This window comes from Oikopleura dioica, chromosome 2 (genome assembly GCF_907165135.1).
Source record: "Oikopleura dioica chromosome 2, OKI2018_I68_1.0, whole genome shotgun sequence".
In the NCBI taxonomy this organism is placed as follows: Eukaryota; Metazoa; Chordata; class Appendicularia; order Copelata; family Oikopleuridae; genus Oikopleura; species Oikopleura dioica.
The window spans coordinates 1,773,944-1,800,960 of record NC_137292.1 but is presented as its reverse complement, the minus strand read 5'-3'; the positions used below and the strand labels follow the sequence as shown (position 1 = coordinate 1,800,960).

Genomic DNA, 27,017 nt, shown 5'->3' with positions numbered 1-27,017 from the left:
CGACGAATGATTGATGATTGTAATGAGTAAAATACAGCTTTTTGTTCTTCTTTTATGAATTTGTCGCTCTAACAAAATCACGAAAAAACTAATCAGTCTATTCTGATTAAAATACTAAGAAAAGTCATTTTCGCTCAAAGTTGTTTTGATAACTTTTAAACCCTATGGACCGTTAATTGAATTAGGCGCTAAAAATGTCGATAAATGATAATTAAATGAAAAGAGCTTCGTTTCTGCGTCTCCATTGATTGATTTAGTACCCCATAATTAGGCTTACCGCGGCATTTTCTATTTTCCAAGTTCTCTTGAAAAATCTCACCAAACTACGAATACATATACTTCAAGACACGCTTGGAAAAGTTGATCAATTAGATTTTTCAAAATGGATCTTCTTGTTGCTTTTTTTGACCGATTTTTGTGGAGAAAATTTGCACTCATATCAGTTGAAGCCAATTTTGAGCACCTGCTAGTTTGATTTTGATAATTGTGTGCATACCAAGTGAAAGTTGAGGTCAGCCTGAATCGATAGAGCCAAAAAAATTTTATGCCAACTTAGTTTTTCACACTTTCCAAGGGCTCCAAAGTTGACCAAGACTGTCAGAACTGAAATTTCAGAAATCTCAACTTCTGTTATAGGCGTGCTATGATGACGTTCTATAGCTTAAATGAAAGCTCATGATTCACTTGATTCAATGGGGCGGTATTTTTTCAACCAGCCGGTCATTCTCGCGGTTAATCGCGGTTCACTTGGATTTTCGCATACTTTCACGTTGATACCAAATCTTATCTAATAAAAACTCGGCCAGTTAATGGCCACTTAGAATCAACTTTGGTCAAATTCGGCCGGAGGACCCCCGGAGGACCTCCCTGGTGGAAGACCATCCGCTGGAAGACCAATATTAAAATATTCAATAAATGGCCGCGCTCGGCCAGTTAATGGCCACATATGGCCAACATTGGTCTAGTTCGGCCAATCAGAGTCAGGGCGAAGCCGACCCGAAGGGGAGGCCAAGCCCGATTTCTCTTTTCAATCAGAGTCAGGGCGAAGCCGACCCGAAGGGGAGGCCACGCCCGTTTATTCTTTTCAATCAGAGTCAGGGCGAAGCCGACCCGAAGGGGAGGCCACGCCCGATTATTCTTTTCAATCAGAGTCAGGGCGAAGCCGACCCGAAGGGGAGGCCAAGCCCGATTATTCTTTTCAATCAGAGTCAGGGCGAAGCCGACCCGAAGGGGAGGCCACGCCTGATTATTCTTTTCAATCAGAGTCAGGGCGAAGTCGAACCGAAGGGGAGGCCACGCCCGTTTATTCTTTTAAACCAGTGTCAGGGCGAAGCCGACCCGAATGGGAGGCCAAGCCCGATTATTCTTTTCAATCAGAGTCAGGGCGAAGCCGACCCGAAGGGGAGGCCACGCCCTATTATTCTTTTCAATCAGAGTCAGGGCGAAGCCGACCCGAAGGGGAGGCCACGCCCGATTATTCTTTTCAATCAGAGTCAGGGCGAAGCCGACCCGAAGGGGAGGCCACGCCCGATTATTCTTTTCAATCAGAGTCAGGGCGAAGCCGACCCGAAGGGGAGGCCAGGCCCGATTATACTTTTCAATCTGAGACAGGGCGAGGCCGACCCGAAGGGGAGGCCACGGCCGTTTATTCTTTTCAATCAGAGTCAGGGCGAAGCCGACCCGAAGGGGAGGCCAGGCCCGATTATTCTTTTCAATCAGAGTCAGGGCGAAGCCAACCCGAAGGGGAGGCCACGCCCGATAATTCTTTTCAATCAGAGTCAGGGCGAAGTCGACCCGAAGGGGAGGCCACGCCCGTTTATTCTTTTAAACCAGTGTCAGGGCGAAGCCGACCCGAAGGGGAGGCCAAGCCCGATTTCTTTTTTCAATCAGAGTCAGGGCGAAGCCGACCGGAAGGGGAGGCCACGCCCGATTATTCTTTTCAATCAGAGTCAGGGCGAAGCCGACCCGAAGGGGAGGCCACGCCCGTTTATTCTTTTCAATCAGAGTCAGAGCGAAGCCGACCCGAAGGGGAGGCCACGCCCGATTATTCTTTTCAATCAGAGTCAGGGCAAAGCCGACCCGAAGGGAAGGCCACGCCCGATAATTCTTTTCAATCAGAGTCAGGGCGAAGCCGACCCGAAGGGGAGGCCAAGCCCGATTATTCTTTTCAATCAGAGTCATGGCGAAGCCGACCTGAAGGGGAGGCCAAGCCCGTTTATTCTTTTAAACCAGTGTCAGGGCGAAGCCGACCCGAAGGGGAGGCCACGCCCGATTTCTCTTTTCAATCAGAGTCAGGGCGAAGCCGACCCGAAGGGGAGGCCACGCCCGATTATTCTTTTAATCAGAGTCAGGGCGAAGCCGACCCGAAGGGGAGGCCACGCCCGATAATTCTTTTCAATCAGAGTCAGGGCGAAGCCGACCCGAAGGGAGGCCAAGCCGGATTATTCTTTTCAATCAGAGTCAGGGCGAAGCCGTCCCGAAGGGAGGCCACGCCCGATTATTCTTGTCAGTCAGAGTCGCTTCGGGTCGGCTCCGCACTTACACTGGTTTAAAAAAATGAACGGGCGTGGCCTCCCCTTCGGGTCGGCTTCGCCCTGACTCTGATTGAAAAGAATAATCGGGCGTGGCCTCCCCTTCGGGTCGGCTTCGCCATGACTCTGATTGAAAAGAATAATCGGGCGTGGCCTCCCCTTCGGGTCGGCTTCGCCCTGACTCTGATTGAAAAGAATAATCGGGCGTGGCCTCCCCTTCGGGTCGGCTTCGCCATGACTCTGATTGAAAAGAATAATCGGGCGTGGCCTCCCCTTCGGGTCGGCTTCGCCCTGACTCTGATTGAAAAGAATAATCGGGCGTGGCCTCCCCTTCGGGTCGGCTTCGCCATGACTCTGATTGAAAAGAATAATCGGGCGTGGCCTCCCCTTCGGGTCGGCTTCGCCCTGACTCTGATTGAAAAGAGAAATCGGGCGTGGCCTCCCCTTCGGGTCGGCTTCGCCATGACTCTGATTGAAGAGAATAATCGGGCGTGGCCTCCCCTTCGGGTCGGCTTCGCCATGACTCTGATTGAAAAGAATAATCGGGCGTGGCCTCCCCTTCGGGTCGGCTTCGCCCTGACTCTGATTGAAAAGAATAATCGGGCGTGGCCTCCCCTTCGGGTCGGCTTCGCCCTGACTCTGATTGAAAAGAATAATCGGGCGTGGCCTCCCCTTCGGGTCGGCTTCGCCATGACTCTGATTGAAGAGAATAATCGGGCGTGGCCTCCCCTTCGGGTCGGCTTCGCCATGACTCTGATTGAAAAGAATAATCGGGCGTGGCCTCCCCTTCGGGTCGGCTTCGCCCTGACTCTGATTGAAAAGAATAATCGGGCGTGGCCTTCCCTTCGGGTTGGCTTCGCCATGACTCTGATTCAAAGAATAATCGGGCGTGGCCTCCCTTCGGATCGGCTTCGCCCTGACTCTGATTGAAAAGAGAAATCGGGCTTGGCCTCCCCTTCGGGTCGGCTTCGCCCTGACTCTGATTGAAAAGAATAAACGGCCGTGGCCTCCCCTTCGGGTCGGCCTCGCCCTGTCTCTGATTGAAAAGTATAATCGGGCCTGGCCTCCCCTTCGGGTCGGCTTCGCCCTGACTCTGATTGAAAAGAATAAACGGGCGTGGCCTCCCCTTCGGGTCGGCTTCGCCCTGACTCTGATTGAAAAGAATAATCGGGCGTGGCCTCCCCTTCGGGTCGGCTTCGCCCTGACACTGGTTTAAAAGAATAAACGGGCGTGGCCTCCCCTTCGGGTCGACTTCGCCCTGACTCTGATTGAAAAGAATAATCGGGCGTGGCCTCCCCTTCGGGTCGGCTTCGCCCTGACTCTGCTTGAAAAGAATAATCGGGCGTGGCCTCCCCTTCGGGTCGGCCTCGCCCTGTCTCTGATTGAAAAGTATAATCGGGCGTGGCCTCCCCTTCGGGTCGGCTTCGCCCTGACTCTGATTGAAAAGAATTATCGGGCGTGGCCTTCCCTTCGGGTCGGCTTCGCCCTGACTCTGATTAAAAGAATAATCGGGCGTGGCCTCCCCTTCGGGTCGGCTTCGCTCTGACTCTGATTGAAAAGAATAAACGGGCGTGGCCTCCCCTTCGGGTCGGCTTCGCCCTGACTCTGATTGAAAAGAATAAACGGGCGTGGCCTCCCCTTCGGGTCGGCTTCGCCCTGACTCTGATTGAAAAGAATAATCGGGCGTGGCCTCCCCTTCCGGTCGGCTTCGCCCTGACTCTGATTGAAAAGAGAAATCGGGCTTGGCCTCCCCTTCGGGTCGGCTTCGCCCTGACACTGGTTTAAAAGAATAACCGGGCGTGGCCTCCCCTTCGGGTCGACTTCGCCCTGACTCTGATTGAAAAGAATAATCGGGCGTGGCCTCCCCTTCGGGTCGGCTTCGCCCTGACTCTGATTGAAAAGAATAATCGGGCGTGGCCTCCCCTTCGGGTCGGCCTCGCCCTGTCTCTGATTGAAAAGTATAATCGGGCGTGGCCTCCCCTTCGGGTCGGCTTCGCCCTGACTCTGATTGAAAAGAATTATCGGGCGTGGCCTTCCCTTCGGGTCGGCTTCGCCCTGACTCTGATTAAAAGAATAATCGGGCGTGGCCTCCCCTTCGGGTCGGCTTCGCTCTGACTCTGATTGAAAAGAATAAACGGGCGTGGCCTCCCCTTCGGGTCGGCTTCGCCCTGACTCTGATTGAAAAGAATAAACGGGCGTGGCCTCCCCTTCGGGTCGGCTTCGCCCTGACTCTGATTGAAAAGAATAATCGGGCGTGGCCTCCCCTTCCGGTCGGCTTCGCCCTGACTCTGATTGAAAAGAGAAATCGGGCTTGGCCTCCCCTTCGGGTCGGCTTCGCCCTGACACTGGTTTAAAAGAATAATCGGGCGTGGCCTCCCCTTCGGGTCGGCCTCGCCCTGTCTCTGATTGAAAAGTATAATCGGGCGTGGCCTCCCCTTCGGGTCGGCTTCGCCCTGACTCTGATTGAAAAGAATTATCGGGCGTGGCCTTCCCTTCGGGTCGGCTTCGCCCTGACTCTGATTGAAAAGAATAATCAGGCTTGGCCTCCCATTCGGGTCGGCTTCGCCCTGACACTGGTTTAAAAGAATAAACGGGCGTGGCCCCCCCTTCGGTTCGACTTCGCCCTGTCTCTGATTGAAAAGTATAATCGGGCGTGGCCTCCCCTTCGGGTCGGCTTCGCCCTGACTCTGATTGAAAAGAATAATCGGGCTTGGCCTCCCCTTCGGGTCGGCTTCGCCCTGACTCTGATTGAAAAGAATAATCGGGCGTGGCCTCCCCTTCGGGTCGGCTTCGCCCTGACTCTGATTGAAACGAATAAACGGGCGTGGCCTCCCCTTCGGGTCGGCTTCGCCCTGACACTGATTGAAAAGAGAAATCGGGCTTGGCCTCCCCTTCGGGTCGGCTTCGCCCTGACTCTGATTGGCCGAACTAGACCAATGTTGGCCATATGTGGCCATTTACTGGCCGAGCGCGGCCATTTATTGAATATCTTAATATTGGTCTTCCAGCGGATGGTCTTCCATCAGGGAGGTCGTCCGGGGGTCCTCCGGCCGAATTTGACCAAAGTTGACTCTAAGTGGCCATTAACTGGCCGAGTTTTTATTAGATAAGATTTGGTATCAACGTGAAAGTATGCGAAAATCCAAGTGAACCGCGATGAACCGCGAGAATGACCGGCTGGTTGAAAAAATACCGCTTAATTGAATCAAGTGAATCATGAGCTTTCATTTAAGCTATAGAACGTCATCATAGCACGCCTATATCAGAAGTTGAGATTTCTGAAATTTCAGATCTGACAGTCTTGGTCAACTTTGGAGCCCTGGGAAAGTGTGAAAAACTAAGTTGGCATAAAATTTTTTTGGCTCTATCGATTCAGGCTGACCTCAACTTTCACTTGGTATGCACACAATTATCAAAATCAAACTAGCAGGTGCTCAAAATTGGCTTCAACTGATATGAGTGCAAATTTTCTCCACAAAAATCGGTCAAAAAAAGCAACAAGAAGATCCATTTTGAAAAATCTAATTGATCAACTTTTCCAAGCGTGTCTTGAAGTATATGTATTCGTAGTTTGGTGAGATTTTTCAAAAGAACCTGGAAAATAGCTTTTAGCCGCGGTAAGCCTACCCATAATAAACAATACTTTTCAGAGATTTGCACTAGAACAAATATTCCTTAGAGAAACTAGAATTTGCTTTTGTAGATAAACTAAATAGGTGTATTCTAGGTTCTATGTGCAGCTTAAATCTCGTCTGACGCTTCACTTCCGGTGTACGTCGGAGGGAGAAACACTTACGAAGTTTCAAGTTTTGCTCATTCATAAGAAAATTAAACCGCAAAGCTAAGCAAGAAGATTGAAGTTTGCAATTTATCTCTGGTTATTAATCTGACAGCGGAACAACTTTTAATCGATACTGAAATGGAATCGAACGCGACCGTGGTTTTCAAATCTGACAAATTGCTCCGTTACAAACAACTAACCACAGAGACAAGGGGAGACAAGACTCTGAATTTATCTGCGTTTATTATTTTAACCATAGTGAGCAAAATCACCAGGCATGTCAAAAGCACAGTCACTGTCCTTGACATCGTAGTCGATCTTTCGAACATCTTCCTTCGCCTTTGACTTCTTTGACTTGGAGCGGCCGGTGAGTTCTTTCAAGAGGGGATTGCCGCCGTATGTGAGTCGGGCGAGCTTCAGATTCGTAAAGACACCGCGAGCGCAGATGATGTTATTGTCCGAAATGTTGACATTGTTGACTTTTTCCGTTGATTTGAAAAGTCCAGGGGGTACCTGAATAAGATGTCGATTCTTCAAGGCTTTTTTCAGTAAAATGATGGTTTCTGATTTGCGAGCAGAAAGAATCCTCGTCTCTTATTGGCGGAGAAGCCAATTTACCTGTTTCATATCTACTCCGGCAAGATTAACTTTCTTCAAATTTGGCAATCGTTCCAAGATTCGTTTGATGCTTTCTCCGTTCAGTTTTGGATTCTTGCTTAGATCGATAGAGTGAATATTGAAGCGCTTTGTATCATGAAGAGCATTTATTTGTTCGATAACGTCGCCCTCGTGGGTAAGGCCAAGCTAGAATTTTTAATATAAGAGGTTGAAGGGAAAGCAAAAACCTTGCTGCAGGTGATTGATTGGAATTTTTTGATGGTGCAGGGTCCTGAAGATTTGGCTTCTTTTTTAGATTTCTTGCTTTTAGCCGAAGGTGTTGTCGGAGGTGTTGTTGAAGTTGTCGTTGTTGTGGTCGTACTTGTTGTCGACGTAGTTGTTGTGGTTGTGGTTGTTGTTGTTGTGGTTGTTGTGCTCGTGGTTGACGTGGTGGTTGTTGTTGTTGTCGTCGTGGTTGTGGTTGAGGTTGTCGTCGTTGTAGTTGTTGATTTAGTAGCACTTTTAAGGAATTTTCACAAGAAAAACTCCACATGAGAGAACTCATCTAACCCTTGTCTGCTAATCTTGTTGATGTCAAAATTTGTAAGAGGATGAGTTTTTTGTCTATTTTGAAAGTAAAGATGTGAACCTAAGTCTCAAAGAAACTTAATTTTTGCCAACGTTGCGTTTCCGGAGTACGTCGTAGGGATAAAAAACATATAAAACTACGAGTTTTGCCGATTCATAAAGACAGGGCTGGGGCAAAATTAGAACACAAATAAATTTAAAAAATGAACCTTAGAAAACATTCCTTTTCTTTTTTTTATTTTTGCCACGTTGCCAATCAAATACAGAAGAATCTTCATTTGTTAAATAATCATTTGAAACTGAAAGATTCAATAAGCAGCTTCTAATTTTCAGGCTTACCAAGATCTTGACCCTGTTCTCCGCCAAAAACTGCGAAGAAAAAGAACAGAGGAAAAAACTTCATCTTGACGACTCTCTCGACGAAAATCTCTTTATCGAGATGATGATTCCATGGTCTTGAAAATCGATTTATATATGAACGATAAGATCAATCGACGATTGTTTATTTTGCAAACTAGTCGCAACTCTGATTTTCAATCTGAGAATGGTCGGAAGTGCAAAGTTTGCATTTATAAATTGCCACTTTTTTCGGAAATAAGTTGTACTATCCACAGTTATAATTATTTGATAAATCGTTTTTTTCACTTTGTTATGTGTTCAGCGCTTTGTCTATTTTGGCATCAGTTATTTCAGCACGATCGGAATGGTGCCGAAAGAAAAAAGTTTTGGTAGAGGATTATTATTACCAAAATTATTAACATAATTTACCGAGAATCACGTTTTGAACAAGGGGGAAAAGATGAGCCGAGGTTACGATTAAACAACAAGGTCGAACTCTAGATTCTGAGGCAAAGAGTTCTTCATCATGTAATCTGTCAGAAAACCTAGATATAACATGACCTTAGAACATGTGTACAGACACGGGTAGCAAATTAATCTGAGAAAATGATGAGTGAAAACTTTGTTTTAAGGGTATTTGGTTGAAAATTCGGTCACCTCAGAAAATTTTTTGCAAATTAAATTCATTAGCCTTTTTCATTATATTATGCTTGGAGAACCTGTTAATTGATGTTATCGTGGTTTTCATATTCGATGAAAAAATTTATAAGACAAGTTTATCATTACAGGAACCACAATTTATGATCAGCTAATGCACAAAATTCTATTTAACTGAGTAAAAGTCCAGTAACAAAGGCCTTTCTAACTGTTACAAGAGAGTTCTAAAATTCAGTACTTCTGAAGTGATGGCGTCAGGAACCCACAAAAAATGTCGACAAATTTTGCGAGGGCGGCTACTCGGCTGCTGATTGGTTGAAAATTTCTACGCAAAATTTGTCTAAATTTTTTTGTCGGTTCCTGACACATCCTCCTCCTGAATTCATATTTTCTTATCAAAAGCTTAATTTATTTCGTTGAATGGAGACATGAAGAGTTTACAGAGTATAATTCCTCGGCTAATTTAACGACCCCGAGAAAATTTTTCCTCTCGAAAACACAAAATAAAGGTTCTTGGTGAAACGAAGAATTTCAAATCACTTTTTCAAATGTTTTCATCAAGCCTATTTTCACCAAAACTTTTTTCTAAACTATTTAACCCGCTTACTCAATAAAATTCAAAAATTTTAACCTGATTCAGCTTTTTTCAAGGAGCGCGCGCCGTTTTGTTTTGCCTAACAATAATTAACTTTATTTCTTATCATTTCATGGAGGGATTAAGTGCTCTTCACCCAACAGCGCCAAGCACTACGGTGCTCCCTGTCCATATATCTTTCATCCCTTCGATTTATCATTTATTCTGATTATTTCGATTTGAGGAAAATCGAATAGAAATTTCCTCATTTATTTTTATTTCGTGTAATTGAGAAAAAATACCGAAAATTTTTCCTGACTTTTTTAAAAATGCAGAGATTACTGTCAGCCGCGATTCTGGTAAAAATAAGTCAAATAGATGCAGCAACAGTAGATACGATCGCACACAAGCTCAACATGCAGTGGGATCTTTCAAATGTAAGTGCGAAAATTTTTGAGTAAAAAAAAATTTTTAAAGAGAAAAAATGAAATTGCATTTTTTTTCAAGATACTCATATTGGGCCAAGGATAAAAAAAGACCAAAAAAGAGAAGAGAAAAAAAAATAATCAAATTGGAAGATAGACTATTTTTTATCCTTCTAGGGGAGTTGGTCGATTAGGGTTCATATTTTGTCCCTAGCCCCAGGAGCGTGAATGTTTACTTCTGAATATTCTATTAATAAGTTTTATTTATTATTCTTCTGAAGTCCCGATTTTGGTTTAATGATAAACTCTAGTTATTCCACACGCTTCGCTTGAACAACTGATGTTTACCATGTCCACAATTAAACAAGTGAATTTGATAGCCCACTTTCCGTGTCGTTCAAGAAACAAAATGATTCTTTAGAACTGCGGCCCTCGTCCTTCCTGGCTAAAACTCGACCCTCCAAGCGTCTCGACCGGTCATTACTCGGACAATCTTCTGTGCGACATTTTGGATGATCATCTCTACATTCCAGGCTATTCTTGCTCAGGAACGCGCTTTCAAACGAAACTAGGGTTTGAGTCAATGTTGAATCAGAGACAGATTCTATGGAAATCCATTTAACAGTAATTGAAAGCGTTTTGAAAGGAACGTGTCCGGATGGCTTACAACGGGCAGAGATAATTTGCGATTGTCATTCTGCAAAGGGTTAAAGATCAAGTTAGATCTGGGCACCACAGCCTCTTTCTAAGATCTTAGTCAGGGAATGAAAAGGCCTGAGCGAAATTCTTAACCCTAAGTAAGAAATGGGACCGTTGCAATTCATAAAACAGTGCGAATGGACTTATGCAGGGGAACCTTGCGAGAACCACTCCGAGTTTTTCTACGACAATTTCGACTGGGAATGCAATCCCATGGTTCAAACATGTGCTGATGGTCAATATGAAGTGTACAAAGAACCAGGAAAGTGACAGAAAAAGATTAAAAGTCTTAATTGTCTTGCTCAATAAATAAGTAGATCTGAAGATCTACTAAAGTTTACTTAGTTCTGAGGAATCCCAAATTGGGAGATTATGTTTTCCCTACAAATAAATATGCGTCCTTATATTTTTAAGGGAGAATTTAAGAGGGTCATATTTTGAGATCATAAGCGCTAATTGTTTTCACTTGAACAAAAGAAGTTACTTCCAACGAGCTAGAGAAAAAAGAAAACCTCGAAGCTTGGACTCTAGAAACAACCGTTGAAGAGCCAGAAAAGAGCGAAAGTTGGCTTGAAAGCAGGCCTGAGATGCAGGATTGGCCTGTTCAGCGATTATTACGCTGGGCTAATAGAAAGAAAACGAGGAAGCACATAAGCTCAGAGGAGAAAAAAGTTGTCGAAAGGATTTTCGAGCGCTATGGATATTTAGAAAAAGAGGATAATCAGATGTTGAACGATGTAGCTCCTGTAAGGACCGAAAGTATTTTCGATCAGTTTGAAACTGAAGAAAATGAAAATTTCGACCTTGGAGCAAGACTCAAAGAAGAAGTCAGAGAGGTCGTCGAGTCGGTAAGTAATTATTATTTCCTCCACCAGAAGGAGGAAAAAGATGATCTGGCGGTGATTATGCGGCTTCAAGCAAAAGTAAGTCTATTCAGCAACTTTTTTTATTTTAGAAAATTTGGCCATTAACCCTTACCCTATCTTACTTATGTTACTTCAGGTCTTTCGCCTAAGAGAGCAGCTGAGAACATCTCAGCGCAAAAATCACCAACTAGAGGAGAAGCTGAGTCAATACGAAGATCATTACTTTCCAAAATAAGTTTTCAAATGTACGGATCTTGTAAATACTTTGTAAATATCTCTGTATCATATGTTTTGCCATTCACATTTTGCACTTATAGCTGAGCGAAACAATAAAAACCGAAAGGTACTTTTTTGAAAATAAATCAAATATTGAACTTTATGAGTTGAATTATTCTTGTTCACATAAAACACTCGTGATTAGCAACAATCAAATTAAAATTATGGACCATTTACATAGTAGTAGTAATTGTCGATGAACGGTTAATTATTTTTAAAGTTGTTTTACATCATATTTTGTTCTTGGGAAGCTGAGTGACCGACCTTGGGAATAATTAGATTTCGAGACTGCACAAAGAAGATCACAGAAAGGAGAAGTTTTGAGCGGATCATATGAGAGGATTATTTGAGAATGAGCCATATTTCCCAACTTTTGTGGTAAGAATGAAGAAGTACGGTTAAATTTTAAGTTTCTATCGGATAAAAGCATGTTATGTAATCACTTTTGGGTATTTACAGTCAAAATTCATGTTCGGTAGAGTTCACTAAATTAACCAGAAAACCTTGTTTATACAAAATAAAACTATGATCTCTAAATCCATTTTTCTTCCGTTGGAAACAATAATAAATATTTCGACTAAAATTAATTGAATCTCAACTTTAGAACTCAAAGAATCAGAATGATTTGCGAATTCTGATATACTAGGTGTACGCGCAAGATTGAGATCTATGGCTATTAATATGAATGAATGAAAAAAATGAGCTTTGATAATGAATATTCAAAAAAAGATCGAAATCGAAGGAGACAAAATCTTGATTTACCCCTGTATTTTAAACCGTTCTTTTCCCTGTTCGTGATGAGAGAAAAATGGTTCATCTGCAGGCTTTCCATCGATATATAAATCATGTACTTTTTCGCGGCGATAGGGACGCCTGGATGTCGAATATTGATCCTGGAGAAGAATCGTCGGCGAGGAGAAAGGGCAGAGACAATCACAAGCAGAGAAAGAAGAGTCTGATTGGAAGCGTCGCTAGAAATAGAAATATTTTTTCCTGCAAGCTTGGAAAGGAAAGCGTTTTTCATAGCGATAATATTTTAGTAAAAATATTTTCAAGTGTTAATTATTCGAGGGATATGTTGAGGGTTAATTCTTGAGTTCACATTTCTCAGTCTCGGATGTTTTCTTCATCCGATTCAAAGAGTCTGTCAGCCAGACATAGAGCGGCGGAAATGTATGGTAAATCGCTTTCCTGAAACTTTCAAGAGAAAGATTATCCGGCAGAATGTAAGTAACATCTTTTTAGGTGAAAGTTCCATGGAAAGGATTTACCATATCTTTTCGTCGTTCAATGTTACGACTGCCTGACAGACTCCTTGTTTCTTCTGAATTAACAGTTAATTTCTGTTGGTTAAAAAAGCTGCCAGCCACAAATTGCATATCATGTATTCATGACCCTTAGGCCCTGCTCCTTCTTATTCTGTCCACAGATACTGCCAGAGCTGTCGGACTTTTTTTCTGCTTTATTCAAAAAGAGAGACGCTCTATGAAGGATTCGGAAAATTTCTGGCAAAATTTGCTCATGTCAGAGGGAAGAGAAATTTATGAAATAACGAAGAATAGGGACTGCTTGTGCTTCTTTGTCAACACGCAGGAAAACACGGAGGATCAAGGTAAGACTAACAGCCTTCAGAAAATCATTTTCCGCGATAAAATCTGGACAATGATCTTTTAGAAAAACAAGCTTTGAAGGATGGTCAAAATCTTGTCAGTGTATTTCAGCGACTCGGATTTGATGTAGTACTGTACCAAGGTCTGTAACATCTTTGAATTATAAAATAATGACACCTGCTCCTTGAGGTCCATTAACATATCAAGAGGCCAAAAAAGGCATCCGAAAGAAATTGGAAAATGGCCGCCAAAAGACAAAAGATATATTCGCCATTTCCCTATCCTGCTTTGGCGGGACAGACGACTTGATTGCTTTTGCTGACAGGTGATCAAAGAATTGCCCTTGAGCATTGACAGTAATGAGGAGCAACACTGTGCTTTCAGGACAGTACATATAGACGATCTGCTAAGCGATGTGTTGGCTAATGAAGATTTGAATGACAAGCCAATATGAAGGGCTCAATAGATACATCTACATTTTCCGAACTAATGGAAAATATGCTTGAATGGAAATGTGAGCCCTCATGAAGTGATTTTCGTGCACATTTGCCGCTGGGAAAACGACCTTGATAGCCAGGCTGATATGCATAACAAGTACAAAGATATATTTTCAAAGCGTCAGGTTCGACCCAACTGGCTCGAGTTTTGGACAGTCGGGCCGTACAGTGACCTCTTTCGGCAATACAACCAGCCGTGTCCCTACATCACTAGTATTCAAACAATAATGAGGTGAGTGAATAAGACATTTTGAGAATAAAAACTGGGGTAAGCTGAGCAACTCCCACCCTATCCGTCCTTTTGGGCCCTCCCCTTAAGTTAAAATCTATGATATTTCTTGATAGTCCATACGGAAGAAAACTGAACTTGCTGGAAACCCTTGCAGTCGTTATTGATAATATGGCCCAAACCCCTGCCCTGGATCTTGTTAACACTGATATGGGAAAAGTAAGCGGACAGAATTGAAATTTGTTATTCAATTATTTATTAGGTGAACTTGAAAAACTTCGTTCACTTGGTGCACGATCTCCGAAAGGAGCTCCGTTTCTACCATGTTGATGAAGGAAATGTGCATATTTTAATAGCAGCGCTACTTTGCTCTGAAAATTTATGCATCTTGAAATAAGACGATCCGGCTGTGATACCCTTCAAGGTCCCGAATCAAAGTAAAATCGGGTTAATAAGAGATAAGGCGAAATCAACCGTTCTACGGGTAAATTTAGTTCTAAAGCGCCTCACGGATTTCAAGCCAATTTCAGAAATTCGCTGTTAATATCAACACAAAATTGGAGAGATCCTTAGATGAAGGAGATGACCAAAACTGACAGTAAATGGTCTTGCCTGCCGATTTATCTCCCTGAAACGATTTTAATTTTCGTGATTGTTTTCAATAAACATATTCAAGTTCATTCAAAACTGTTCTTTTTTAATACTGAAATATTTTTTATATTTGACATGTTCGGGTAGTCGAAGAGAGGTAGAAAAAAAAGCTGAAGAAACTATTATTTTGATAAGAGAAGTCTCTGAATGTATTTATTTGGAGCGAGTTTTGGACATTTGTCTAATGGAACGAGTAAAAAGGATAAGGAAGTACGTAGTTTTTTCATGATAAGTAGTTGCGGCAAAATAAGAAGGAAGACTCTATTAGCTCGTAGGAATTTGAAGCTCTGAAACGAATTAAAAATTAAAACGATAAGACATAACAAGGCAGGGCTAAAAGTAAACTATGAGTCCTCTTTGACCCAGTCTTTTTCGATCCACTGTGGCTCGTTCTCCAGCGAGAATGCGATTTCTTGGAGGCGGCGGAATGCGAACTCAGTGGTGTCGTACTCGATCCACACATCGATCTGATGGGCGTATTCGCTCTCCATTTTTCCGGCTTCGCGCATAGTCTGGGCATCCCACTTGCAGTTGATGCGATCGACCGGCTAGAATTGATAAAAAAGCAGCTTCGAAATTCCGTGTACCTTGAGGAAAACAACGAACGCCTTGAAGTCCTTATTTCGAATCTTGTTCAACGACTGTGGAGGAGGGCAAAGGAGCGGGGTTTTGCCGGTATCGAGGATCTTCAACACTTCAGTCATAAGCGTTCCGTAAAGAAAGCCGGCTTTGTTCATCCCATATTCAAGGAACGAGTCGTTCGCGATTTCAGAGTCGAAATCAGCGCGATTGATGAAATGGTAGTCCACTCCATCACCTTAAACTTAAATAGCTTGGATGCGAAAAAGTAAGCCTACGTTCTGTCGCTTGTTTAGGACGGGTCGTTGAAGGCGTAGGAATTCTGTAGGATTCTGACTTCGCCTGAATCAGTCGTCTTCTCAACTGAAACTTGTCGATCGATCTGGGCGAGATGACAACAAGAGGCCTTTTTCTTGATGATGGGCCGAATTGCACCACCGATTTGTACCCCTAAATGATGTTTTAAAACATATCAACACGCGACAATGTTACTTTAGAAATTTCATCAGTTTTTTCATCCTCTTTCGTGTTTCCAGACTTGCCCGATTGAAACAACCCACCGAGGATTTTCTTCTTTGGTTTTGGCTTCGCTTTCTCCACTTTCTCCATTCGCAGCTTTTCCCTTCGAGCGACTGAAAGATACTATCACAGAACTGTCATTGACATTTTCAGCTCGAAAATGGAGAACAAAACGTACTGAGAGCTTCAGAAGGTATGAGACCAGCGTGCTCTTTTCTCGAGCTGGCAGGCGTTTTGTGTGTTGGATGACTGATGATTTTCGCTTGCCACCACCATTCATCTTTCGTTTGTAATACCTTAAATTTTGATGGTCCTTGTTGATTTGAATAAAAAGTCCTTACCTCGAGAACAACACCTGGCGTAAATTCAACGCCTGCATCATGACATGGCAACAAGGGATCATTTTTAGGGTCAAAGGAGAAATTAGGTCGAAGATACATTCGTTCTGCTTCTTCGTCAGACGATGCTTTCTCTCCGGGCTCGAGGACGAATATCAACTGCCCTTGATATTGTGAGAGGCCTTCCATAATCGCCTTTGAAGCAAAAATAAGACGATGCGGATTGATTAGAAACGTACCTCGACGTTGGATGGTTTGGCACGGATACCGTTGACCTCTACGATTCGATCGTTGACGTGAATTAATCCACTGCGGTCAGCTGCACCGCCCTTGATTACCCGCGCAACAATCAGACTTCCATCGTCGCCAATTTTCGCCGTTGCTCCTAACGGTTCGTCTCCTTTCACAAGGCGAACAACTCGAAGAGCGCAGCCCTCAAGTGGCCCTTCTTCCAGACAGCTAGAAATGGGTCTAATGAACTCGGAAGACCGCGACGTCGATTTTACCTGAGATCAGAAGTTCCAAAGGATTCGGCATAGTCCTGACTAGCTACTTTTTTCGCGGCTGTACACATCGCTCCAGAATGACCGGTCTAAACTCAAGTGTAATTGAATAATCTGAAGACTAAAGTCTTCCATATGGAGAACTGAAGACATCCTAAGACATCAGATAACATGGTCAGACGTCATCTGTAGGCATTAGTAGACATTTGAAATGATCGAACTCACCTGTAGAATGCTACGGAGCTCATTTGCTGCGGTCACTATCGTGTCATCTTTACCTAAAGCATCATCAGTTGCATCCATCAGCTCTGCAAGATCTTTGGTCACATCAGTTGGCCGCGACATAAGAACTTCATACGCCTATTGAAAAATATTGAGGTGAATCAAAATTTCAGAAGTTTCTTACCGTAAGCGCTTGAAGTAAATTAGGATTTTCTTCGAGCAGCAGTTGAAATTCATTGGAAGCGCTTGATAAAATTGCTAGATCATCGCGAAGACTTCTCATTGTAGAATTTTGAAGAACGACTGGCTGATAATCTGCGCTGGAGACGGTAACATGGCTAAAATTGATGAATAAGGAAAGAGACAGGATAATAAACAACCTGCTATTGACAATTTCCATTGTTGATGAGGAGATATTCGAGGATCCGGATCTATGAGTTCCGTATTCATTACCTAAAGAGAAGTTTTATTTAATCTGGTTGATAGAGAAGGCTTCATACTCAAAAAGTTAGGCTGCAAGCTGTAATCAAACTGACGAGCTGATGCCATCACTCTTTTTGGATCATTCCTTTCCTTCCATGAGAGTTTCTTTTCGACTTTTTCTGAAAAGGAAAATCAGGAATAAGCAAGAGTTTTTTGAATGGTTGAAACATTGACAATAGTTTCGAACAAAAAGTTGAAGAAAAGGGAGAAAAGAGAAGAATTCGTTGAACGTTGAATGTAAAAGGTTGAATGAGGAAACTCGTATAGTAGTTTTCGGAACAAAAAGAGTTGAACCTTAAAGAGTATTACACCTGTTTTTGAGAAAGAAAAGGACAAAAGAACTATGAATTACTGAATAGTGCATTTTGGACAATATTTTGCGCGGTGAGAGGTTGATGAGTTCGGAGCAAGTTCGTCCAGGTCCGGCGCAAAATAGGAATGAATACTGATCCCTGGCTAGAAAATATAGTAAGCGATTGGCATATGTAAGCTTACCGGACTGAAATTCGGCCAATTTTTCTAGGGTAGTCGGGGGGTCCTATGACACATATTTGGAATTCTCAAAAGCTGGGCTTTCATTTGAGCCCAAAATCAAGGGGTCTGGGTCATGCCTGAAAGCCAAATTTTGGGACCGGAAGTTCCCAAATAGGCACTAGAAATCTTCGATCGATATTTTCGATGGGTTTGAGATCTCAAGAGCAATGGAAAGTAGATGAATAGAAAGTGTAGACTCTGAGCTTTCTTTAAAGCCATTAAAATCTTGCCGCCCTTGGGTTGAACGCCCTCTAGTGGCCAGAGAACTTGGAAATATGGGTATTTTTCGACAGAAACTCGGAACAAATGAGAAAAAACCTCCAAGATCAAACGTGATTCAATTTTCTAAGACTTATTTATTGTTTAAAGTTATTTAAGAAACGAAATAAGTAGGTTTAGAATTCGAAAATTTTGAGTCGAAACCTGAAGTTTCCAGACTAAAACACTGCCGAGGTCAACTTCTAGGACCACTAGAGGGCGCTAGACCAACGGGCGGCAAAATTTTATTGGCTCTAAAGAAAGCTCAGAGTCTAAGCTTTCTATTTCACCTATTTTTCAAAGGTCTAGATATCCCAAACCCATCGTTAAAACCGGTAGAAGAGTTCTTGTCCCGAATTTGGAACTTCCGGTCCAATAATTTGCCTTCCGGGCATGACCCAAACCCCTTGATATTGTGCCCAAATGAAAGCCCAGCTTCTGGGCTTTCTAATACTGTATCATATGACCTCCCAACTAAGCTAGAAATATGGGCCGAAATTAAGTCCGGTAAGCCTAGGCATATGCTTTATAAAGATGATAACTTACAATTTTGCGTTCCAAACGGTCAATACCAGCCTTGGAGATGCGCTGACAGTCGACAAGCTCGAGCTGGCGTAGGTTTGGACAGTTTTCCAAGAGACGGAGCGAGGCATCTTTATCATAATGACTTATTTATCGCCCTAGAACCAGTGCACATACCTGTTAGAAGCGGGCAATTGTCAAGGTCAATGAGCTCTAGTGACAGTCTCAATTCCCCACTGCACAAGTGGCGGATCCCTTCGTCCGAGATATTTTCACAGTGGGACAATGTCAGTTCTAAAAGAAGAATGATATTTTTTGAATCTGAAAGGGTTCCAAAGTAAACTTTTCTCTGATAACGATTCTGATATTATCAAAACTTGAATATGACACTCATTGTGCCAGGGGATTCCCGGAGGAGTCCAATTCCCTCGAGAAACATTTAAAGTTTTATTTTATCTTTTTCGGTTCAAATGAGATTGATGCTGTTTTATTGCTCTTGAGATCGATTTTTAACATGCAGGACTATTTTTAAAGGACCCTTACCTTTGATATTATGACAATGAATGGCCAATTGAAGCAGCGTGGCGTCGGATAAGTGCAGGCATTCCTCCAGGTCTACTCGTTCCAGCCCGGTGCAGGATTGAACCAAGGAAAAAACTCCGTGATCGGAGATTGCGCTACAGCCGGCGATGTCCAGAGTCTTTAGGCCGCTTTTCGTAAAACGGCCGAGAGCATGAAGCGCAGAATCAGTCACATTCGGGCATCGAGCGCAATGAAGCTCGCTCAATGAAGTGCAGTTAGAAATGATCTTCGAAAGACCAGCGCTGGAAATGGAGCAGTAAGAGACACTCAAAGTCTCCAATTTCGAAGAATTGATAGCGATTGTTCCCAGAGCAGAATCACTAATTGACGTATCGCGGAGAAACAAGCCCCTGAGATCTTCGCATTGAGCTGTTATTGCTTCCACTCCAGCGTCAGATATTTTTTGGCAAAAGGAGATGTCAATTTCCTTGAGTCGCAGGCAACCGGTCGCTAAGTCGCGGAGTCCTGCATCAGTGACTTTCGAGCAGCTACAGTAAGAGTTTACTTTCAAAGAAGAACCCACAAAAAAGTATCCGTAAAATGCAAACTTGGCGGGCAAAGGTTAAGTTTACCTGTATAAATTGACGGATTGAAGAGCTGGGCATTTGCGGGCTAGCGAGCGCAAAGAAGCGTCAGAGATGAGCTTGCAATCGGACAAATTCAAGTACGTTATGTTGCGACAATTAGCCGTGAAAACGTCGATCGTCGAATCATCGATATTGTGGCAGCCACGGAGCGAGAGCTTTCTTAGAAAACCGCCGCATCTGTTAAAAAACCCACTCGTTTTTTACGTTGCTTGAAGAGTCCTTTACCTCTGGGAGATGTTTTCGACGGTCACTGGAGTCACGTCTTTTTGAAATTGGAACAAATCAACTGTTTGCCAATTGCTCCCGTCCAACGCTAATCGATTCCATAGATGCGAGACCTGGGCGCATCGAGAGAGCATTTTGATGTCAGTCCCTTCTCCCGCATTTAGCTTGGAGAAGATTTTCAGAATGAGCGTGCTCGGGAGCCGGTCGAAAACGGGCTCGCCAGATAGGAATGTGTCCATCTTGAGCAAGGGCTTGGAGCATCCCATTTTGTCCGACTTTCGAAATCTGAAAAATGCAATTTTACAGCTGCGAAGTCCAAAAAACGAGTTCAATATTTGTTGTCCGTGAGGCTTTTCGTGAAAAAGAAACTGTTTCTACAGGAATTAGCGTCCAAGTTCAGTAAAAAAGATAGGCCTAGTGAAGAAGTGTGAAAGTTTGTCTTTAGCAAGAGCGATATTTTCTATTTGATGAGGTAATAAATTGCCAAATCGCAAAAAGCAGCAACGTATTTTTGATCTCTGTTGATAAAGACGCTGACGGTCGTCATGACGTCTTTGACGGAGATGTTGGGCTCGGCAAGGAGGGAAGACATAATGATTACAGTGGCAGATTCGACGAACGTGTCGATTTGGACTGGGATGCGGCGAGTCGAGGCTTCTTTGAGAATCGCGGTACGGTGAAGCATGTAAACTTCCAAAAGCGATTCCGTGTGGCTCCAGAGCATCTATGATATTTATGAGTTAAATGGTCTATCTTAGATAGACTATCTATTAATTTTTGTATCCAACATTTGTATCCACCCAGAGTTTGTATTTATCTCGATTAATTAAAAGTAGGGTAAATCATAATCACTAATAGTGACATAATTTTAACTTCGGGATCAATCGTAACCTCACCTTTGGATTAGGGCAGACATTCGTTTCATTGTGCAATCTCTCAATCAGGGATCTAAATTTTTTCGCGAAAATCGCAATTTGCGAATATTTTGCGATTGCGATGCGAAATTTCGCAGAAAATTCGCAATCGCAAGAACTTTTCTGACCGAATCGCAATCGCATCGCAATCGCAGCTCAGTTTTCGTCAAGATTTCGCAAAATGCGATTTTTTTTGCGAATTTCGGTCTTGTCAAATTGCTCCCACGATGTTCTGACGAAAGTTTTGTTTGATTCAGAGCCTATTTTCTGTGTTTTGAAGGCTGAATTGAAAGCCTGACTTCGAAAAATAGTCTTAAATCCTTTCAAAAGTGATTTTTTTCACTAAAATTTCAGAAATCGCGACAAAATCGCAATTCGCGAAAAATTCGCAATTTGCGAAAAAAATCGCAATCGCATCGCAATTTCCTGAATAATTTTCGTCGCAATCGCATCGCAATCGCAGTTCATTTTCGGCAAAAATTTAGATCCCTGCTCTCAATGAGCAGTTCGGCGCAGTGAAAGACAGAATACCACTCAAGCCGGTATCCCATTCGCCGCAGAATAAGCTGCTCTGATCTGTTGAATTGGCTATCCGTCATTTCATGTCTCAATTCGGCTTTTCATAGGTGATACAAGAAGGAGTGGAAAATTAATTCAAAAACAAAAATAAATTCAAAAAGCCAAAACCCAAGTCGCCGTAAAGACTCAACGCACTTACTAGCTGGCACTAGAATCACTGCTGAATCTTTCTTGACGCAAATTCGCAGCGCAGAGGCAAGGCGAGGAATGATATGGGATTCCAGCTGTCGCAGCATGTCTGTAGCTTGCTTTTCGTTGACTTGAGCGGCGTCGTAAATTTCAGCAGCAACAGTAGATATTGTTTTATCGAGCAAAGCGGCTGCATCCCAGGCAATTTTGACCGAGTAAGCTTGAGAACTGGAGGTGAGGCCCCATTCTTTGGCAAAATAATCGAGTATTTTTGGAACCGAGCGGGCGAAAAAAGGCTTCACGGTTTTCTTTCTCATTTCTTTTATCACGGTTGATTCTTGTTGTTATAAAATGCTAAAGCATTTACCAAATGGTAGAGATAGATAAACCCGTTTTCCTTCCTGAACTGCTTGTAAATCATTGGAATGGACGAGCTTTCTACAGCATCGTTCAATTCCGTGGCTCACCAAACAAGTGCAATTTGGTACTTCTGGAACCTAGGGTCGGACTTCCTTCCTTATTTTTTTGCTTACTAAGGGTCCTTTCCTTAGTAAGGTAAGGATTTTTTCCTTACCCTTTTTCGGATTTCAGCGGAAAAAAATCCTTACCATAGTTCCTTTGTTAGTTTTCAGAGATCCTTAGTAAGGATCTTCAATCCTTAGCGATTTTTCCTTAATTCCTTTCCTTACTAAGGATTTTAAAAAGGATTTTTTCGACGGCCTACGCATTTTGAGAACGCTTTTATCAAAAAAACCTTTACAAAAGCCTTAGTAAGGAAGGGAATTAACGACGAGTTGTGAAGGAATTTGATAAAAATGTCTCTTGCCAACTTACTGACAGCAGAAAATACCAAATAAACTTAAATTATTGCTATTTTTACCAATAAGAACATTTTTTCGAATCGCACTTAATCAGATCCTTACTAAGGTTACGAAGGCCTTAGTAAGGAAGGCCCTTAGTCCTTCCTTAGGCCTTTCTTGATTTTCATCAATTTCAAAACCCTTACCCTTAGTAACTAAGGAAACCTTAGTAAGGGGTCCGACCCTAGTCTGGAACAACTGGCTGTTGTTTTGTCGGTATATGAAATCCTCTTGTGACTGGTCTGTGAACTCGAGGGACTGGCTCTCCCCCATACATTCTTCAGAAGAATTATCGGATAATAACTGACAATGCTTAATTTTAATATCTTGAACGGATATCCTTATGGATAGTAAGAAAGAGAGAGAGAAAACATTACTGTAATACATGTCATATTGCTCCAACTGGACAGTTTTGATGATCCCTTTCAAAATGAAAGTTTTTTGGTAAGAGAGAGCAAATTTTAAAGAACTGGTGCGATTCTGATTTTATTCAGTTGGTTTCCATGCTGTCTTCGGCGGCAGGTTTATCTGCGTTCTTTTTGGCATCCTCTTGCATCGCCTTGGCAAAACCGGCTACGTCTCCCTGATTTTTTTTTTCGTTGATTTAAAATGATGATGTTGTAGTGGCTAACCTTAGTGGCAGCTTCGCAAGCTGCGTCGCTTATTCCAAACTGCTTTAGCACGGGTCCCAGCTGTCCGGTAGACAAGGCGTGAGAGAACGCTTGAGTTGCCTGCTTGAATTGAGGTGAGTGAATTGTCTCCTTGAGCTCTGCTTCCGTCTTTGGAATCGTGTTGCCCTCTGGAAGGTGCTTCATCAAAGCCTCTCTGATCTTTTCATCGGCGAGCATGGGGATGAGGTCTTCAGATCGCATCGCTTCAGCGATGTCAATTGGAGCGGCGGCGCTGGGAGAAGCAGCCCCGCCAAGACGAGTAAGGATACTCTGCAAGTCTGAAAGCTGCGCTGCGCCCGGAGTTGATGCTCCTCCAGGAGTAGCTCCGGGAGTAGGAGTAGCGGCAGAAGAGGCTCCAGCGCTAGAACCAGTCGCCGGGACAGTGGAGAAGTTAGGGGTGGGAAGTGAAGAGGACGTTTTGGACCCTTTGTCATCTGTCTTTGCCTTTTTAGAAGCGTTGCCAGAGCGGGAGCTTCGAGAAGATCCTTGTGTGAAAATAGTTGTAAAATACTTGTAATCAACTTTGCTTTTGTTCTTACCTGATCGCATCTGGGACTGAATCAAATTCTGCAACTGCGCGTTGGGAATGCCCCCGCTGCTGCTGATCAATCGAAGCAACTCCTCATGACCAGAGCCCATGAGACCGGCATCCGCCGCTTGAGGATTGTTGATTGCTTCATTCGCTTGTTCGATCAAGTCCTTGTCTTTATCCTTGTTTTTGTCCGGCTCCTGCATCCAGAAGAAGCGCTTGTTGCTTGTCAAATAAGATAATTAAGGGAGCTTCATCTTATTCTTACCTGTGGGACTTGAACTTGAGGAGGTAGACTCTTCCATCCTTGCACTGAGGAACAGGAACAAACTCCGCATCGTCGGGGAAGAGGTAGACATCATCTTCTACCTTTCCAGAAGTTCGATCCTTCCAGTAAAGATGCATCGCCTTAAGGATGTTAAGGAGATAAGAGAATGTATCCAGACCTGGTCTTCTCCCTTCTGAATGTACAGAAGTCCTTTGCGCGGGTCAGCGGTAACAGTAGTCCCCGACATGGTCATTTTACCGCACTTGAATTCGACCAAATTCTTGGTCGAACCGGAGCTGCTTTGTTGAAAGAGAGCCATGCTGAAATGTTGATTCAGAATCAATGATTCTTGAAACAAATGAATACAGAAATAAGAAGCAGGTTTATTCGTTGAAGATCAGCAAGGGAGGAAGCTCAGAATAGCAAAATTTGTTGACGGGATCTCGGTAGGTATTTTCGTGCTGGACTGAGAGCGATGAGGTGCGACATTTTGAGAGACAGAGATCGAACTGGTCGGAAATTGACAGAAAGAAATGCTCGACAAAGACGATCGCGCTTTCTATAAACGCAACTAACGCAGCCTAAAAGGAAAGGAGAAAATTAATAATCTTTCTGTTCAACTGTACCTTGTTCTGAGGCTTCATACAGCAAGAAACACAAATCTCAAACTCTCCACAGCAGCCTCTTTCGTTACATCCATCGCAAAAAAACTGCGTTGCATCTTTCAGTCCACAACAGCCATTTGAATCTAGAACATTTTCTCGTTTGCAAATCGCGCCAAATTCATCAGTGATCATCTCTTTCCCTTGAACAGTATTGCGGCAGTGCTTGATTATTCGCGGATTTCGGGAAGGGAAGGATTCTTGAGCGCTAGAATTCGATCCTTCACTATTCTCCCAGGAAGAGAGGTGACGGATCAGGGACTCTCGGGCGGCTTTTTGGAACTCTTCAGGACTTGTTTGTTGCTCGTAGATGGAGATGCTTGAAAAGGTGATGAAAAACAGGAAAAAGGATAGATAGCAATTTTCTTACCTTATCAGAATGACAATGAATACTGAGATTCCAATAAAAGCTCGTTTCTTCCGTCCGAGATTCATATTCTTCTATTTTTCTTACAGTAACAGTGAGCCATCGATCACATACATAAATACCGATTTCTAAAGATTTCCCATCAAGATAGATATTTAACTAGACAATTAAATAGTTAGACGATTCGGTCAAAGACTAAAATCTGCAATTACAGATAACAACAATGATTTTTCTTATCACAGATCAACAACATAAACACAAAGTGATTTTTCAACAACAACTAAAGAAAAGAGACTCGGCTCGGGGACCTGCGCAGAAAACCTGAGTCATGGTTTGAAAGAGACGAGCTCAGAAGGGAGAATATCGTGCATAGATTGAGACTCAGATGGTAGAAGGTAACGGTTACAGTATCTTGCATATAAGAAAGATAGTCGCTATGTGATACTATCATTACTACTGTATCGAATTCTTGATTGAAAACTCTTTTCATTCAGATTCGTTGAACTCGCCGGCGCTAGAATGCCGAATTCGGACAAGCGTTTTTGCACCAGAATCCGAATCGGAGTGGATTTTGCGCGAGGGGAAGGGGCAATCTCGGGAGAGGGGGACTTCGGGGTGGAGGGTAAGGAGCTGCCCTTCTTCGGGAGAACACAGGGGTTTGTCATGCTTTTAGGTAAATTCAAGTTCAGAAGAGATTGAGGTGGAGCTTGAGGGGTTTTCGGAAGAAGCAGGTTTTTTGGACGCTTTGGAGTGACTTTTTCGGTTGCAAAATGAAACAAAAAATGAATTCGCTTTACTAGCATACCAAACGCAATAATAATGCAACCGATCCTGCAGGCAAATCATCAGAATTCTTCGACCTTCTCTTCCTCGTATCCCCAATCACAAGTGAACCAGGCGGTGGTCTATTTCGTTTCTTCAGCAAGTTCAAATCTCTCAATGTTCCAACTTTTGGAGCTATGATTTTCCGCCTTTCTGCTAGTCGAATTTCAGTTTTCTGAGTTGCTTTCTCAACAGTTTTATTTTCAATTCCATCAGGAGTCACTCGAGCGGTTTCGCCAGAAAGTTTTCTTTCGTAGTCGAGCAATTGGCCGAGAAAAGCAAAGTTCGGGTCGATTTGGTGGCGCTTGGAACGGACGAAAAGGTGGGCTTCGTCCATTGACAGCTTTTTGTAGCGCATAATATAAGCTTAGAATTAATAAGAGGGGAATTGAACATGAAATAGTACCTATTGCGATCGTGGCAGATCTTGATTTTCCAGCTTGACAGTGAACCATCACTCGCTTATTTTTCAGCCTTAATGAAAATAAGCCAGATATAATTCTGCGGTTGAAATATTCCTCAAAAAGGTCACGAATTAAGAGGATTAATAAGGACCTTCTGGGTAATATGAGATCTGTTAAAATAAGAACCCCATTTAGGCATTAACACGATTTTCTAATTACCTCGCATTATCAATAAAATCAAAGCACTGGTCAAAAAAATCTATCAGACTTTCTGACTCTGTATCCAACACTGGAATTTGCAGGTAATTTTCGTCGAGGAGATATTTCGGCTTTTCATATTGAGTGGTTGCGTTGATGACGAGATCTATTCGATTCTCCAGCAAAGACGACTCGGAAATGTCGTCAGCGGACCCGACGAATAGATGCGGTAAAATTTGACTGAGGATTTTTCGGCATTCGGGCTAAGCAAAATTTTTTTCTAGAGCTAATTTCTATAAAAATATAGTTTACCTTTGATTCTCCGCGTTTATCTTCCGTCTTCATTTTTTCTCTCAGTTTTCGTTCTTTTTATAAAATGACAATCAACATTCAGCCTTTTTTTATGTTTATTTCTTTCAAAAACACATTCGCTATGAAAAAAAATCGAATTGTGTTGGGCGTCGCGATTGGCCGACTATCGCGCTGGTGCGGAAAAATGAGGGCAGCGCCACTTTCTCACTAGGTCGGCTTTTACCTGGAAAATACGGACGCGCTTTTTTTAAGGTTGTGCAAGTTATTTCTCCACCTTTTTCATTGAAATGCCCAGCGTATCATATATCTTTAGAATCAGTGAGAAAAATCTAGAATCGTGACCTTTTTAGTTTTTCAAAAATCACTTCCGGTTGTGATTCTAGAGCCGGAAGTTGGCGAAATTAATGAGAATGTTATGCTTGCGACCTATCAAATTAAAGCTTAGAACATTTTATATCATTCTATCGCGTTCAGATTCGATTCTTCTTTGGTTTAGTTTCCCTTTTTTCAATTTGAAATTCCTACAAATATGAAAAAAAATCGATTTTTCTTTATGGTTTAACCGGTCGTTCTGACCGCGGTTTGATTTAATTCCTCTTTCAAATGAATGGAAATGTTTTATGCTCCAGT

At 43.0% G+C, this 27,017-nt stretch overlaps 9 protein-coding genes across 10 annotated transcripts; 2 read left to right on the top strand and 7 right to left on the bottom strand.

The window, feature by feature from the left end:
• Positions 1 to 6,544: 6,544 nt before the first annotated feature.
• LOC145697552 (uncharacterized) lies at positions 6,545 to 7,628 on the bottom strand. The gene is made up of 4 exons (XM_081774775.1): positions 7,591 to 7,628; positions 7,158 to 7,428; positions 6,931 to 7,116; positions 6,545 to 6,825 (listed from the first exon to the last, which is right to left on the bottom strand). Exons 1-4 carry the CDS (start codon positions 7,626 to 7,628, stop codon positions 6,562 to 6,564), a joined length of 759 nt encoding a protein of 252 aa, XP_081630901.1. The 3' UTR covers positions 6,545 to 6,561.
• A 2,502-nt stretch (positions 7,629 to 10,130) lies between these two features.
• Positions 10,131 to 11,423, top strand: LOC145697504 (uncharacterized). The gene is made up of 2 exons (XM_081774717.1): positions 10,131 to 11,114; positions 11,194 to 11,423. The coding sequence occupies exons 1-2, from the start codon at positions 10,779 to 10,781 to the stop codon at positions 11,290 to 11,292; spliced, it is 435 nt and encodes a 144-aa protein (XP_081630843.1). The 5' UTR covers positions 10,131 to 10,778; the 3' UTR covers positions 11,293 to 11,423.
• A 1,431-nt stretch (positions 11,424 to 12,854) lies between these two features.
• On the top strand, positions 12,855 to 14,147 carry LOC145697551 (uncharacterized). The gene is made up of 4 exons (XM_081774774.1): positions 12,855 to 12,945; positions 13,474 to 13,672; positions 13,786 to 13,888; positions 13,932 to 14,147. Exons 1-4 carry the CDS (start codon positions 12,855 to 12,857, stop codon positions 14,064 to 14,066), a joined length of 528 nt encoding a protein of 175 aa, XP_081630900.1. The 3' UTR covers positions 14,067 to 14,147.
• A 204-nt stretch (positions 14,148 to 14,351) lies between these two features.
• On the bottom strand, positions 14,352 to 17,108 carry LOC145696323 (55 kDa erythrocyte membrane protein-like). The gene is made up of 12 exons (XM_081773344.1): positions 16,982 to 17,108; positions 16,862 to 16,934; positions 16,666 to 16,819; positions 16,485 to 16,619; positions 16,263 to 16,348; positions 15,996 to 16,215; positions 15,760 to 15,951; positions 15,597 to 15,714; positions 15,392 to 15,531; positions 15,178 to 15,349; positions 14,908 to 15,137; positions 14,352 to 14,868 (listed from the first exon to the last, which is right to left on the bottom strand). Exons 1-12 carry the CDS (start codon positions 17,028 to 17,030, stop codon positions 14,665 to 14,667), a joined length of 1,773 nt encoding a protein of 590 aa, XP_081629470.1. The 5' UTR covers positions 17,031 to 17,108; the 3' UTR covers positions 14,352 to 14,664.
• A 12-nt stretch (positions 17,109 to 17,120) lies between these two features.
• Positions 17,121 to 19,954, bottom strand: LOC145696324 (uncharacterized). Of its 2 annotated transcripts, none has more exons than XM_081773346.1 (6): positions 19,673 to 19,954; positions 19,433 to 19,624; positions 18,822 to 19,348; positions 18,456 to 18,572; positions 18,303 to 18,409; positions 17,121 to 17,420 (listed from the first exon to the last, which is right to left on the bottom strand). In XM_081773346.1, the coding sequence occupies exons 1-6, from the start codon at positions 19,936 to 19,938 to the stop codon at positions 17,313 to 17,315; spliced, it is 1,317 nt and encodes a 438-aa protein (XP_081629472.1). In that variant the 5' UTR covers positions 19,939 to 19,954; the 3' UTR covers positions 17,121 to 17,312. The 2 variants fall into 2 exon arrangements, with proteins under 2 accessions (XP_081629472.1, XP_081629471.1); XM_081773345.1 differs by having other exon boundaries at positions 17,121 to 17,416.
• A 32-nt stretch (positions 19,955 to 19,986) lies between these two features.
• LOC145696445 (uncharacterized) lies at positions 19,987 to 22,466 on the bottom strand. Its single transcript, XM_081773482.1, has 6 exons — positions 22,351 to 22,466; positions 21,695 to 21,791; positions 21,274 to 21,616; positions 21,072 to 21,192; positions 20,569 to 20,598; positions 19,987 to 20,396 (listed from the first exon to the last, which is right to left on the bottom strand). The coding sequence occupies exons 1-6, from the start codon at positions 22,429 to 22,431 to the stop codon at positions 20,133 to 20,135; spliced, it is 936 nt and encodes a 311-aa protein (XP_081629608.1). The 5' UTR covers positions 22,432 to 22,466; the 3' UTR covers positions 19,987 to 20,132.
• Positions 22,462 to 23,971, bottom strand: LOC145696442 (proteasomal ubiquitin receptor ADRM1-like). Its single transcript, XM_081773481.1, has 5 exons — positions 23,801 to 23,971; positions 23,623 to 23,762; positions 23,365 to 23,579; positions 22,787 to 23,310; positions 22,462 to 22,737 (listed from the first exon to the last, which is right to left on the bottom strand). Exons 1-5 carry the CDS (start codon positions 23,939 to 23,941, stop codon positions 22,645 to 22,647), a joined length of 1,113 nt encoding a protein of 370 aa, XP_081629607.1. The 5' UTR covers positions 23,942 to 23,971; the 3' UTR covers positions 22,462 to 22,644.
• A 14-nt stretch (positions 23,972 to 23,985) lies between these two features.
• Positions 23,986 to 25,418, bottom strand: LOC145696447 (SREBP regulating gene protein-like). The gene is made up of 3 exons (XM_081773484.1): positions 24,655 to 25,418; positions 24,249 to 24,603; positions 23,986 to 24,203 (listed from the first exon to the last, which is right to left on the bottom strand). Exons 1-3 carry the CDS (start codon positions 24,717 to 24,719, stop codon positions 24,006 to 24,008), a joined length of 618 nt encoding a protein of 205 aa, XP_081629610.1. The 5' UTR covers positions 24,720 to 25,418; the 3' UTR covers positions 23,986 to 24,005.
• Positions 25,413 to 26,538, bottom strand: LOC145696446 (dual specificity protein phosphatase 8-like). Its single transcript, XM_081773483.1, has 4 exons — positions 26,388 to 26,538; positions 26,097 to 26,338; positions 25,880 to 25,947; positions 25,413 to 25,839 (listed from the first exon to the last, which is right to left on the bottom strand). The coding sequence occupies exons 1-4, from the start codon at positions 26,418 to 26,420 to the stop codon at positions 25,448 to 25,450; spliced, it is 735 nt and encodes a 244-aa protein (XP_081629609.1). The 5' UTR covers positions 26,421 to 26,538; the 3' UTR covers positions 25,413 to 25,447.
• Between the last annotated feature and the right edge of the window lie 479 nt (positions 26,539 to 27,017).

Bases quoted from the DNA above. Each gene is read 5' to 3' on its own strand.
- LOC145697552 (XM_081774775.1), bottom strand. From the start codon at position 7,628: ATGTTTTTTATCCCTACGACGTACTCCGGAAACGCAAC. The intron at 7,429-7,590 runs GTTGGCAAAAAT...ATTCCTTAAAAG, and splicing joins ACGTACTCCGGAAACGCAAC to TGCTACTAAATCAACAACTA. The intron at 6,826-6,930 runs GTAAATTGGCTT...CATCTTATTCAG, and splicing joins CCGGAGTAGATATGAAACAG to GTACCCCCTGGACTTTTCAA.
- LOC145697504 (XM_081774717.1), top strand. From the start codon at position 10,779: ATGCAGGATTGGCCTGTTCAGCGATTATTACGCTGGGCTAATAGAAAG. The intron at 11,115-11,193 runs GTAAGTCTATTC...ATGTTACTTCAG, and splicing joins TTATGCGGCTTCAAGCAAAA to GTCTTTCGCCTAAGAGAGCA.
- LOC145697551 (XM_081774774.1), top strand. From the start codon at position 12,855: ATGTCAGAGGGAAGAGAAATTTATGAAATAACGAAGAATAGGGACTGC. The intron at 13,673-13,785 runs GTGAGTGAATAA...ATTTCTTGATAG, and splicing joins AGTATTCAAACAATAATGAG to TCCATACGGAAGAAAACTGA. The intron at 13,889-13,931 runs GTAAGCGGACAG...ATTATTTATTAG, and splicing joins TTAACACTGATATGGGAAAA to GTGAACTTGAAAAACTTCGT.
- LOC145696323 (XM_081773344.1), bottom strand. From the start codon at position 17,030: ATGGCATCAGCTCGTCAGTTTGATTACAGCTTGCAGCCTAACTTTTTG. The intron at 16,216-16,262 runs GTAAAATCGACG...ACCCATTTCTAG, and splicing joins TTTGGAACTTCTGATCTCAG to CTGTCTGGAAGAAGGGCCAC. The intron at 14,869-14,907 runs GTACACGGAATT...TATCAATTCTAG, and splicing joins CGTTCGTTGTTTTCCTCAAG to CCGGTCGATCGCATCAACTG.
- LOC145696324 (XM_081773345.1), bottom strand. From the start codon at position 19,938: ATGGGATGCTCCAAGCCCTTGCTCAAGATGGACACATTCCTATCTGGC. The intron at 19,625-19,672 runs GTAAAGGACTCT...GTTTTTTAACAG, and splicing joins GTCGAAAACATCTCCCAGAG to ATGCGGCGGTTTTCTAAGAA. The intron at 18,573-18,821 runs GTAAGGGTCCTT...TTCTTCTTTTAG, and splicing joins TCATTGTCATAATATCAAAG to AACTGACATTGTCCCACTGT.
- LOC145696445 (XM_081773482.1), bottom strand. From the start codon at position 22,431: ATGTATGGGGGAGAGCCAGTCCCTCGAGTTCACAGACCAGTCACAAGA. The intron at 21,617-21,694 runs AAGGAAAACGGG...CAACCGTGATAA, and splicing joins TGATTTACAAGCAGTTCAGG to AAGAAATGAGAAAGAAAACC. The intron at 20,397-20,568 runs GTGAGGTTACGA...TAAATATCATAG, and splicing joins ATGTCTGCCCTAATCCAAAG to ATGCTCTGGAGCCACACGGA.
- LOC145696442 (XM_081773481.1), bottom strand. From the start codon at position 23,941: ATGGCTCTCTTTCAACAAAGCAGCTCCGGTTCGACCAAGAATTTGGTC. The intron at 23,763-23,800 runs GTCTGGATACAT...AACATCCTTAAG, and splicing joins TTCAGAAGGGAGAAGACCAG to GCGATGCATCTTTACTGGAA. The intron at 23,311-23,364 runs GTAAGAACAAAA...TTTTCACACAAG, and splicing joins TCAGTCCCAGATGCGATCAG to GATCTTCTCGAAGCTCCCGC.
- LOC145696447 (XM_081773484.1), bottom strand. From the start codon at position 24,719: ATGAATCTCGGACGGAAGAAACGAGCTTTTATTGGAATCTCAGTATTC. The intron at 24,604-24,654 runs GTAAGAAAATTG...CACCTTTTCAAG, and splicing joins TTCATTGTCATTCTGATAAG to CATCTCCATCTACGAGCAAC. The intron at 24,204-24,248 runs GTACAGTTGAAC...CTTTCCTTTTAG, and splicing joins GTATGAAGCCTCAGAACAAG to GCTGCGTTAGTTGCGTTTAT.
- LOC145696446 (XM_081773483.1), bottom strand. From the start codon at position 26,420: ATGAAGACGGAAGATAAACGCGGAGAATCAAAG. The intron at 25,948-26,096 runs GTAATTAGAAAA...ATTTTCATTAAG, and splicing joins GATTTTATTGATAATGCGAG to GCTGAAAAATAAGCGAGTGA. The intron at 25,840-25,879 runs GTACTATTTCAT...ATTAATTCTAAG, and splicing joins ATCTGCCACGATCGCAATAG to CTTATATTATGCGCTACAAA.